The following is a 13,034-nucleotide window of genomic DNA, read 5'->3' as shown; positions in this document are numbered from 1 at the left end:
TGATATGTCATGGTGTTGACCTGTTTTTGTTGATTTTGAGGGGAGTTCTCTGTGCTTCCTGGACTTGAATGTCTGTTTCCTTCCCCAGATTAGGGAAGTTCTCAGCTAAAATTTGTTCAAATAAGCCTTCTGCCCCTTTTTCCTGCTCTTCTTCTTCTGGGATTCTTATGATACGGATATTATTTTGCTTTATGGAATTTCTGAGTTCACTACATCTACAGTCATGATCTAATAGTTTTCTTTCCCTCTTCTTTCCAGCTTCGTTATTTTATCTTCTGTATCACTTGTCCTATCCTCTGCTTCTTCAGTCATCATTGTGATTATATCTAGTCAGTTTTGCATCTCTTATAGCATTTTTTAATTTTAGCCTGACTATTTTTAGGTCCTTTATCTCTGCAACAAAGGTTTCTCTGATGTCCTCTATGCTTTTTTTCTTTTTTAAAAAAGATCTATTTATTTATTTGTGAGAGAGAGAGAGAGAGAGAGAGAGAGAGAGTGGGGGGAGGGGCAGAGGGAGAGGGGAGAATCTCAAGCAGACTCCCCATTGCGCCTGATGCAGGGCCTAATCCCACAACCCATGAATCACGACCTGAGCCGAAACCAAGAGTCAATCGACTAAGCTACCCAGGAACCCCAACTTCTATGTTTTTTCAAGCCCAGCAGTAGTCTTAAGACTGTTGTTCTAAATTCTTATTCAGATATATTGCTTTTATCTGTTTTGAGCAAGTCCCTGCTGTGATTTCTTCTTGAACTTTCTTTTGGGGAGAGTTCCTCCATCTTGTCATTTTGGCTAAGGTTTTGACTTTTGTGTGTTATGAAAGCTTGTTATGTTTCCTGCACTTGAGAGTAATGGTAAATTAAAAAGGGGTCATACACTGTCCAGGACCTGGCACTTCAGGAAGTGTCTCTGGTGTATGCTGTGTGCACTCTGCTGTTGCGTTTTGGCGGCTCTTTCCCACTGGTCAGTCCTCTGCAGGTTTCCTCCTTGCTTGCAGTGGGACATGTCTGGACATTTAACTAGGTGTGTTTTGCTTTATTGTTGAAATATGACCAGAAAAAAAAAAAAAAGAAAGAAAGAAAAGAAAAAGCCTGATCCAAAATTGGGAGAGAGAGAGAAAAGGAAAAGGAATGGAAAAAAGAAAAAAAAAAAAAAAACCCAAAGCTACAATTAAAAAAATATAAGCCTGATTCCAAAGAAAAAGAAAGGGAAAAAAAAGAAAAGAAAAGGAAAGAAAAGAAAAGAAAAGAAAACCTGATCCAAAAAAAGAGAAAAGGAAATGAAAAAATTAGCTAAAAAAAACCCCCCACAAAAACCTAGAAGCCTGATTCCAAAGGGAAGAAGAAGAAGGAAGAGGAGGAGGAAAAGAAGAAAATTACAGCTTTGTCCCATTTCTATCAGAACTGCAGGTCAGGCTTTGAAGCACTGTATGACCAGTAGACTTGGTGTATGTGGTGTGCTCCCTGTGCTGGTCTTCTCAGGGGGAAAGGCCCCCTGTGCCGGCTCAGAGTCAGTTCTGCCTGGTAAATATGCACTTCCCAGACACAGGGTTTGGTGTAAGTAGCTCCCACATCCACCGGGGGTCACTATGCTGTTCTCTGAAGTCCTACCGTGTTGATGGTGAGGGGCAAATGGAGCCACTTGACTCTCAGCCATGGACAGAAGATCTCATACTCCCTGCTGTTCAGGAAGACCCCACAGAAAAGCAAGGGCCATCAGCATTCCTGGCACCACAGCTCTCTTGTGTTTTATCTTCGGACCGTGGCTGGGGTTCAAAACTCCAAATCTTAAAGGACTGAGCACCACCTGGATCCACTCCTTCTTCTGGAATAGAGCCTCCCCACCATGCTCTGTCTAGTGTCCTTTGTCCCAGAAAAACAGTCCCATGCCTGCTCAGTGCACAGAATGTATGTTGTAGCACCGGGAAAAGCATCAAACAAGTTATCCACCTTGTGCGGGCACCTCTGTCTGCTGCCCATGAAACTCTGTTTGCTGGTGCCTGCAGGGTCTTTAGTCCTTCAAGACACAATAGGGAACGTTCTCTCCCAGTGCAACCCAGAAGATCTCTACACCACTTTGTGCACTCTCCAGCTGGCACCCTCCTTCTCCCCAGGAGCACGAGCCACAGCTCTGCTCCACTGAAAGTCACACACTTCCAAAACCTGTGATACTCAGAGGATCCCCTCGCTCACCAGTCTGTGGTGCAGAAAGGTTTTCTTGTGCAGACCCAACACCGTACTCTCTCAACCCCTTTCTCTTTCTCTCTCTTTTGTCTCCCTGCAGAAAGGGTTCCCTCCCCTCTGCAGCATGGAAGTTTTTCTCTCCCCCAGTTCACTTCCATGCACCTCACACCTGTCATGCTGCCTCCCTCAAATCGTGGAGATCCTTCCTCCAAAACTCATAATGATTTCCTGGGTGTTCCCAGTGATCTGACCTCAATATAGCTGTGTTTGAGGAATGAGGAAAGCCCACGGTCCCCCTACTTCTCTGCCATCTTAACTCTCCCCTATGTTGTACCCCAACTTTATCTGTTTTTAATAATTTTGAGGAGTAGGCAGGCAAAATCCAAACCATTTCAAGAATTATTAATGAGAGATATACACACCGCAGCTACTTAAAGTTAACTATCGAAACTAAAATGAAGGGAGTCCTATTTAACAGTGTAAGGAGACCGTATATTTTAATCATTCCTTCTTCTAAAGGCTCTTGTTCACACAGATAAAGAATAGCTGATTGCAATATTTTGTGCCAAGAGGCAGCCAATGCTATCCAGAAAGAGAAATAAGAGCTTCAAGGTAAGGAAAGAGCTCTTTCCCAGGGAATGAGAAGTCAACTTTACATAACATGTTTTGCCAAAAAGGAAATGTGTCCTTTTCCCTTAAATTTACATTTGCTGCCCTCAAGATCTCTCTAGGCTCTCTGGAATTTCTATTCAGAGTCAAACCTATTTTAGCAGTAATTTTCAATTGTTATAGCTCTAGCTAACACTGATGGTCTAAGAGAAAAAATAAGGAGCAATTAAGATTATAGAAGAGTATTTTAACCCTGGCATTTTGACCCTGAGGACACCTAACACAAAACACAATCTGACCCAAGTAAAATTAGATTAAGTAAAAATTATAATGACAAAAGAAAGCTAGCAATGCTAAGAAAATATATAGTGAACATTTTTTTCTTTTTTAATAAAAATAGTTTGAAGAATCACATATTATTAACAACAAAAACTGCAAAAATTGACCTTAGAAGAAATTAAACTTTTAGAGAAATGACTAACAAAAAATAAAATTGGCAACTAACTAAAACTTATGGTAAAAATTGACCAAAAACTGATAAAGAATCATATCATCTTGTAAAAATTTGATGTGGAAAAACAAAAATATTTAATGAAGTTGAGGAAACTTAATGTAGATAAAAACATAATCAATGAATCAAATCTTTATTTTAAAATTGATACAGAAAATATGGAGTCTAATTAAAATAAGCTTAGTAGAATAAAAAAAGGATAAAACCATAAATAGTTTAACACTGTTACACAAAAAATTAAGTAATCAAATTAACTAAGAGAATTTACTCTCCCCCACCAAGTGAAAGAATTGTTTACTGACCCAAATTCATAAATGTTGATATAAATCTTATTTAAATGTTGGTGTACAGAAACCGTCAAAATAACCTCAGGTTTAAATTGGGTCAACATGTCAGAAGCAAATTACAGGGGTCAAAAAGGCAAGGTCAAAATAGCCAATATCCAAAATAATGCGCTGTCCACTGGGCTAATATAATATTTGCTTTTATGATTCCTACATTTATGTACTAAGAATTCTAACACTGACTAAATTGGTACATTAAATAAAGTGTGATTAGAGGAAAAGAGTAATATTAACTCATTAGTATTTGTGCTTCAAAAATTTAAAAGGCAGTTGATTATTTGCTCAGTTCACTACTTGATTTTGAGAACAGAAATGTAGTTATAAACAGATTCTTCTGTAGAGAATGGGCTTATGTTAAAGAAAGCGTATCTGTGTTTAGAGCAATAGCTAAAGCATAAAAACCAGTGAGGAGGCTACTGTAAGTATGTAATGACAAAGGACAATTGTTTGAACCAAGTGATGCAGTGGAGATGGTAAGACTAGAGGACTAGGGATGGAAGATAGGTAGACAGCAGATTTGGTAGGACGTGAAGCTGAATTAACGAGTCTGGAGCAAGATAGAGCAATTGGGGCCAGCCATATAAATTTAGGAGTAAGCAGCATGTTTATGGTCTTTAAAACTGTGGGACAAGATGAAATCACCTAGAAGAATACAAAAAGAGAAAATGTACCTTGGGGATTCTCCAACATTCAGACTCTAAATGTTAGAGATTGGGCAGAGGAAGAGAAAACATTAGAGAGAAAGGAGGAAAACCAGGAGAGTGTGGTATCATGGAAGACAATATAGCAAAAAAGAGAGTGGCTACATGGGCTGAAGGAGAATAAGGTAAGAAAGAGAATAATTCTCTACTGCAGGAGCAAGATATATGTTCTCAGAAATGTGGCTAAGGAGGTGTTTCCCAGATGTAGTGTAGTTACAATTCCAGTTGGTGTAGGGTAATAAGAGGATAGGCGGGAACAAAGTGGAGTCAGTGCCTAAAGACAACTCTAATGAGGAGTTTCTACGAGAAAAAGCAAAGAAATAGAGTGGTATGTGAAAGATGATAAGAGCGTCAATGGAGGCTTCACCAGTTTTTTTCACAGGTATGTTTAACATATTTAGGTATGTTTATATGTAGGTGGGAATGGTGGAAGAGGAATAGGGGATAATTTCATAGCAGGGTCCTCGAGGAGCTACTAGCCACAGAGAAGACAAGGATTCCCCTTCCCTGTGAAAGCAGAGGACGTGGAGCCCATGGGATAAAGTCACCAGCTTCTCTGGGTCTCAGCTTCTTTGGAACAGGAGGCTGCTGAAGAAGGTTTTCTATGGGCTAACCTCAACACTACTCAAATTCTCCCAAGCTCACCTACATTATTAAACACAGTTAAGCTTTCTTTAACATAAGACTCTTAAAAAGAAGTGTAAATGTTGAGTGAATGGGTCAAAGAGAAAAGACAAAAATGGCATCCAATTCATCTGCCATGCCTATTCACCCATTCAACCCCAGTTCCTGGGTGTCACACTCTCAGGATCTGGAGGTGTTTCCTCAAATATAGCTGCACTTTCAGGTGATGCAAAACCAACAGTTCCTCCTGGGCCATGGTTCAGCAGTGAGTCCCCCTAGATATATCTTCTCTGGGAGGATGGAAATTGCAAAGGGTCTCAAGGCAATATTCTACATTGGAGTTTTTCCCTTTCTTTGAAAATTCCTATTCATCCTAGCAGAATCAGTGCTCTGTGGTCCCTCTCTCCTTAGTCTATTAAATCAGAAGTGGAGACTTATTCTTCTTTGGCTCATTTATGTCATGAATCTTGTCAGAAAGATGATGATTTTATTATAGCTCTAATTACTTTATCCTCATTAAGACAAGGTTTATGAATGAAAATATAACTGATCATACTGAGCAGTAAAATATCATTTTGAATCATGATACATTTTGAGTTAAAATAACTCACTAACAGAGATCTGATAGCCCAAAAGACTTGGCATCTATTTTTTCCAAAATAGGGGGAAAAAATATCTGCTGATACATTTTCCCTCCCTAAGGTTAGAAAATCACAAATGGAAATTTACAAAATAGCTTCTACAAGTGATTATATTACCTATCTTTCCATCTTATAGGATCATATGTGATCAAATTAAATCTGTGCGATGGAACTTTAAAGACCATAAAATGCTATTATATGTGTAAGAACAAACCTTAGAATATCTACCTAGGTACAATGAAACCTAACAAGCTTCAATAAAGAGGCTTTGAGAACAGAGATAGGAAAATGCATACATGATAACCCTTTCAGTTGAGGATTTGGGATCCAGGTACTGTTGGAAGTCACAGCAGAAAAGTACTTATTTGTGTATCTCAGGGGCAATGAGAGCACATCGGGGAAGAACAACTCTTGAAACCAGTGCTGCTCAAACTTTCAATTGCACATGAATGACTTGAGGATCTTGTGAAAATGCAGATTCTGATTCTGTAAGACTGGTGCAGGGCCTGACATTCTGCCTTTCTAGAAGAGCTCCCAGGCAATACCCCTGATGTTGGTCCACAGACCATACTTTGAGTAGCAAGACTCAACTCTAAGGGGCTAGCTGAGGAGTGAGCCAGGTGTCACAAAAAGAGGACTGGGTAAGATTTAGTGTCATGAAACAGCCAAGAAGCTCGACAATAGAGATCTTTATCAGAAAGAGAAATTTAAATAACACATGAGTTAAGGTCATAAGCTGAGATTCAAGGATGGGAAGAAAGCAAGATGTATGGGGTGGCCTGGGTTAATGAAGCATCAGCAGCTATATGACGTTCTTCCTAAAGGATTTTTTTTTTTTTATAACTCTAAAGAGAGGAAATCCCTTTAGGAGGAAGAAATCAGCCACTTGAAAGAAGGACCAAACAAGCCATGAGCAATTAGTCTTTATCAACCAAATATTTAGGTGTTCCTAGATTTTGAAAGAATCATGTATTTCTTAAATGACTGTCATGAAGAATTCTTAGACTAACTTATCACTTAACACTCAGACTATGACTTACCATAGGTCTTGTCCTCTAAGAAAGTGTCTGGTAGTTCTAGGAAAAAACATAAAGGGCAAACAAATCTTTATTTGTAGGAACTGGTGATTCTGAAGCTCTACACCCATCTCTCTCTGACATAAAAATTCTAGTTCTTAGACTTTAACACACAGAGTAATAGAAGGTCAGTCAGACGAGCTGAACAGATACTTAATACCCAAAGTCACTAATCACGGGCATTTAATCTTAGGAAGTCCAAAAAAAGTTGCACGAAAGTACTGGAGGTAAAAGGTTTGGGGTGGGAGAATAAAGCTGTTACCGCTTCCATTTTCATCCATGCCCTGTACAAGGTGACACGCACAGTCTCAGAAAATTCAGCACCAAGAAATAAGGTGCTTTGTTTACTTTCACTTTATGTTTCTGCTTTGACCTCAGAAGATGCATGAGTCATGAAAAACTTAACATGCATTAAATACTCTCAATTACATGCAGAATAGCCAGTAAGACTAGAGAAAAAGGATGTAACCCGAATTCTGCAGCCACACTTGAACCACATTACATGTGACCTTTTGCTTTAACGGTAGCTTGCACATGATAACTATTAATGTAGCCTATTCAATTTGGAAGATACAGTTTATGGGGTTTTGGGGGGAAGAGGGAGAAGGGGGGTGGATATGGCAAGTTCCATAATGAACAATGATAGCACACTAAGGTTTTACTCTTCAAATAATCCCATACATATGTGAAACCAAAACATTAATACTTTCTTTTCTTTTAATGTTTTTTTATTATATTATGTTAGTTACCATACAGTGCATCCCTGGTTTTTGATGTAAAGTTCAATGATTCATTAGTTGCATATAACACCCAATGCACCACGCAATACGTGCCCTCCTTACTACCCATCACCAGCCTATCCCATTCCCCCAGCCCCCTCCCCTCTGAAGCCCTCAGTTTGTTTCTCAGAGTCCATAGTTTCTCATGCTTCATTCCCCCTTCTGATTAGCCCCCCTTTCTTTATCCCTTTCTTCCCCTACTGATCTTCCTAGTTCTTATGTTCCATAGATGAAACTATATGATAATTGTCTTTCTCTGCTTGACTTATTTCACTTAGCATTATCTCCTCCAGTGCCGTCCATGTTGCTACAAATGTTGAGAACTCATTCTTTTTGATAGCTGAGTAATATTCTATTGTATATATGGACCACATCTTCTTAATCCAATCATCTGTTGAAGGGCATCTTCGCTCCTTCCACGATTTAGCTATTGTGGACAATGCTGCTACGAACATTGGGATGCATATGGCCCTTCTCTTCACTATGTCTGTATCTTTGGGGTAAATACCCAGTAGTGCAATGGCTGGATCATAGGGTAGCTCAATTTTTAACTTTTTAAGGGACCTCCACACTGTTTTCCAGAGTGGCTGTACCAACTTGCATTCCCACCAACAATGTAGGAAGGATCCCCTTTTTCCACATCCTCTCCAGCAATTTTTGTTTCTTGCCTTGTCAATTTTTGCCATTCTAACTGGCATAAGGTGGTATCTTAGTGTGGTTTTGATTTGAATTTCCCTGATGGCTAATGATTTTGAACACCTTTTCATGTGTCTATTAGCCATTTCTATGTCTTCATTGGAAAAGTGTCTGTTCATATCTTCTGCCCATTTTATGATTTATTTGTTTCTCGCATATTGTGTTTGAGAAGTTCTTTATAGATCTTGAATACCAGTTTTTTATCTGTAGTATCATTTGCAAATATATTCTCCCATTCCATGGGCTGCCTCTTAGTTTTTTTGACTGTTTCCTTGGCTGTGCAAAAACTTTTTATCTTGATGAAGTCCCACAAGTTCATTTTTTCTTTTGTTTCTCTTGCCTTTGGAGATGTGTCATGAAAAAGGTTGCTGTGGCCGATGTCGTAAAGGTTGCTGCCTATGTTCTCCTCTAGGATTTTGATGGATTCCTGTCTCACATTGAGGTCTTTCATCCATTTGGAGTTTATCTTTGTGTATGGTGTGAGAGAGTGGTCAGGTTTCATTCTTTTGCATGTAGCTGTCCAATTTTCCCAGCACCATTTATTGAAGAGACTGTCTTCTTTCCACCGGATGTTTTTTCCTGCTTTATCAAAGATTAGTTGCCCAAAGAGCCGAGGGTCCATTTCTGGGTTCTCTATTCTGTTCCATTGGTCTATGTATCTGTTTTTGTGCCAGTACCATGCTGTCTTGGTGATCACAGCTTTGTAGTACAGCTTGAAACCCAGCAATGTGATGCCTCCAGCTTTGTTTTTCCTTTTCAACAGTTCCTTGGTGATTCGGGGCCTTTTCTGGTTCCGCACAAATTTAAGGACTATTTGTTCCAGCTCTTTGAAAAATGTCATTGGTATTTTGATCGGGATAGCATTGAAAGTGTAGATTGCTCTGGGTAGCATGGACATTTTAACTATGTTATTCTTCCGATCCATGAGCATGGAATATCTTTCCATCTTTTTGTGTCTTCTTCAATGTCTTTCAAAAGTGATTTGTAGTTTTTAGAATATAGGTCCTTTACGTCTCTGGTTAAGTTAATTCCAAGGTAACATATGATTTTTGGTGCTATTGTAAACGGAATTGATTCCCTAATTTCTCTTTCTTCAGTCTCATTGTTCGTGTATAGAAATGCAACTGATTTCTGAGCATTGATTTTGTATCCCGCCACATTACTGAATTGCTCTATAACTCCTAATAGTTTGGGAGTGGCTTCTTTTGGGTTTTCCATATAGAGTATCATGTCATCTGTGAAGAGAGACAGTTTGACTTCTTCTTTGCCAATTTGGATACCTTTTATCCCTTTTTGTTGTCTGATTGCTGTTGCAAGGACTTCTAGTACTATGTTGAATAATAATGGCGAGAGTGGGCATCCTTGTCGTGTTCCTGATCTTAAGGGAAAGGCTTCCAGCTTTTCCCCATTGAGAATGATATTTGCTGTAGGCTTTTCATAGATGGTTTTTATGAGATTGAGGAATGTACCCTCTATCCCTACACTCTGAAGGGTTTTAATCAGGAAAGGATGCTGTATTTTGTCAAATGCTTTTTCTGCATCTATTGAGAGAATCATATGATTTTTGGCTTTTTCCTTCTGGATAAAATCTATGACACTTATCGATTTGCGAATGTTGAACCACCCTTGCATCCCAGGGATGAATCCCACTTGGTCATGATGGATAATCCTTTTAATGTACTGTTGGATTCTATTAGCCAGGATCTTGTTGAGAATTTTGGCATCCATATTCATTAGGGAAATTGGTCTGTAATTCTCCTTTTTGATGGGGTCTTTGCCTGGTTTGGGGATCAAGGTAATATTGGCCTCATAGAATGAGTTTGGTAGCTTTCCTTCTGTTTCCATTTTTTGAAATAGCTTTAGGAGAATAGGTATTATTTCTTCTTTGAATGTTTGGTAGAATTCCCCAGGAAAACCGTCCAGTCCTGGAGTTTTGTTTTTTGGAAGGTTTTTTTAATCACTGTTTCAATCTCTGCATAATTAATTGGCCTGTTTAAAAAATCAATTTCTTCCTGTTTCAGTCTTGGTAGCTTATAGGTTTCCAGGAAGGCCTCCATCTCTTCCAGATTGCTTAATTTATTGGCATAAAGCTGTCGATAAAAGTTTCTAATAATCCTTCCAATTTCATTGGTGTTGGTTGTGACCTCTCTCTTTTCATTCATAATTTTATTAATTTGGGTCCTTTATTCTTTTGGATAAGTCTTGCCAGCGGTCTGTCAATTTTATTGATTCTCTCAATGAACCAGCTTCTAGTTCTGTTGATCTGCTCTACTGTGCTCCTGGTTTCCAATTCGTTGATTTCTGCTCTAATCTTGATCAACTGCTTTCTCGTGCGCGGATTAGGCCTGTCCCTCTGTTGCTGTTCCAGCTTCTTGAGGTGAGAATATAAGAACTGCATTTTGGATTTTTCTATTCTTTTGAGTGAGGCTTAGATGGCTATGTATTTTCCCCTTAGGACTGCCTTTGCAGTATCCCATAGGTTTTGGACTGATGTATTTTCATTCTCGTTGGTCTCCAAAACATTAATACTTTCTATGAACACTCCATTCTCTAGTACTTTATCACGCTTGTGAAGCCATTTAAAAAGAATTCCCACTATAGAGCCAATGGGCAGAAATTACAACACTTGGTCTAAGCATTGATGCTTCTCATCGATGTAACAATAGTAAATCATGGAGAGTCAGAGTTGGGGTAAAGACTCTAGGGAAAATGAGCATTTGTAAACTGTGTTCACTTGGGAAAGATAATGATAATTAAAATAGCAACCGATTTTTGAATACTTACTATGCACCAGGTGTCATGCTTCACTTACATATTTTTTTTAATATTCACAACATCTCTTGCTGTAGTCTAATAATCAATTCTCCTCTAAAAATGAAAAGTTGAGGTTCCCAGAGGCAATGTGAACTTTAGGGTCTAATCTTTGCTTAGAGTCACCACCCTGCTAGTAAGCAATGGATCTGAAATTCAAACAGGTTTATGTAGCTCCCATGTCCACTCATAACCAAGCACAACTTCCAGCCTCTGATACTAACAAATGTATCACAAAAATAAAGATAATTCATAAAGTATTTAGGACACTCCCCGCAACCCAACCACACCCCCTTTAAAATAGCAATTCTGGACCAGATTCATTAGAATGATAAGCATTATCTGATTTCCCAGCTTTTGCCTCATGGGCATATAGGTTTCAGAGTTAACATTTGAGAAGCCAAATAAAGCTTCCCAAATGCGGTAAGAATGGCCGTCCCTCACTGGTTTCATTAGACTTAAAAGCATGTATGTTCAGGCTGAGTACTTGAGAGAGAAAATAACATGTCAAAATCCAATATCAACTGTTTCATTCCTATTCCTGGGCCCTAAGAAACTAGACTTGCCTTTCATATGCCAAAAATAAAAAAACAATAAAATTTGAGGTTTGTAGTCTTATTTTAAAATCACATCACAGTGGTTTTTGTAAACGGCCCATGAGTGTACTGCTCTAATCAAATGCTAGCTCATGCAATAAGGGCCTAGCCTCTGCCTCAAGCTCCGTACTCTGATCTTCCCCAACTCCTCCAGTTATATATACTAATGAACTCCATCTGTAGGCTCAGGCCCATTGGAACCTGTGCTGGGTAGGGCAGGAAGCACATCAGTAAGCTCAGCCCCAGCAGATGAAGGAGAAGGGAACTGGCTACCCACTGTAATATAGGTGCTTTACAGACACCATTAAATCCTCAGCAACTATACACCGTAAGTGTGATTATTCCCATTTTACAGATAAGGAATATGGAAAATCAGAGTGTTTAAAGTACCACGTTTGTATAGTCTTATTGTTTAAAACAAAACAAAGCAAAGCAAACAAACGACTAACATAACATAATAAAAAAAATTATTATTAAAAAAAAAAAGCAAACAAACAAAGCAGGACCTAGGTGCTCGTCTCCCATTACCCAGACTGAATATCATACAATATAATTTTGACTCCTTCCTCGAATTTGCATAATGAGTTAAAATATCCAAGTTCTCACTCTCTCTCTCTCTCTCTTTCTCTCTCTCTCTCTCAGTGTGATCAGTTCATAAGATGGTTGAGCCAGCTTTCTATATAACCTTATGTCTTTTTCAAAAGCTGTGAGAAAGTTGTGAAAACATTCATATATCATGCAGACTGCCTTATGGTGTATACAAACACTAAAGCCAAACTATTTTGACCCTGGTAATTGCTGGGAAGACTGGAATCTCCAATGTGGTGAGCTCCTGGATATGCATGCTGCCCACTTCTGTCTAGTGCTGTAGCATCAGTATATAGTTGGAGATGGGAGCAATTGGACTATACTTCCCAGTCTGATGGCTGTGTCTTTTACCACCTTCATTCCCCTGTCTTTCTTGCTTGAAAGGTGCTTAAGGGGATAAAGATGAAGATTGGTTGGAGATAGGGATAGAGGAGGGAGTAGCAATGAGTGGAGCCAGGTTGGAAATTGGTGAGAGTCATGTTCTTGCTGTGTCTGGAACCTTAAAAAGAACTAGGGCGCCTGGGTGGCTCAGTCGGATGAAGGTCACCTCTTGATTTCATCTCACATCATGATCTCAGGGTCATGGGATACAGCCCTGCATTGGGCTCTGTGCTCAGCAGGGAGTCTACTGCAGATTCTCTCTCTCCCTCTCCCTTTACCTCTCCCTGCCCCTGCTTGCACTCTCTCTCTTTCTCTCAAACAAATAAACCTTAAAAAGAAGGGGGGGGGAAGAGAAGGAGGAAAAGGAGGAGAAGGAGGAGGAGAAGGAGAAGAAGAAGAAGAAGAAGAAGAAGAAGAAGAGGAAGAAGAAAGAAGGAAGAAGAAGAAGAAGAAGAAGAAGAAGAAGAAGAAGAAGAAGAAGAAGAAGAAGAAAGAC

The 13,034-nt window shown here is 39.2% G+C and overlaps 1 protein-coding gene across 7 annotated transcripts in view; it reads right to left on the bottom strand.

Moving 5' to 3' along the window:
* SLC44A5 (solute carrier family 44 member 5) overlaps positions 1–13,034 on the bottom strand; it is a 374,691-nt gene that overhangs the window by 160,394 nt on the left and 201,263 nt on the right. For 4 of the 7 annotated variants that reach the window (XM_048220289.2, XM_057310550.1, XM_057310555.1 and 1 more), the window contains one exon: positions 6,652–6,687. The exons of the other annotated variants lie outside the window; for them this stretch is intronic. In XM_048220289.2, coding sequence (XP_048076246.1) covers positions 6,652–6,687 — 36 coding nt within the window. The remainder of the gene's footprint in view (positions 1–6,651; positions 6,688–13,034) is intronic. 7 annotated transcript variants of the gene reach the window in all.

Source organism: Ursus arctos, unplaced genomic scaffold (genome assembly GCF_023065955.2).
Source record: "Ursus arctos isolate Adak ecotype North America unplaced genomic scaffold, UrsArc2.0 scaffold_12, whole genome shotgun sequence".
In the NCBI taxonomy this organism is placed as follows: domain Eukaryota; kingdom Metazoa; phylum Chordata; class Mammalia; order Carnivora; family Ursidae; genus Ursus; species Ursus arctos.
Note: the sequence above shows the minus strand (reverse complement) of the source record. Positions and strands in the feature narration are given on the sequence as shown.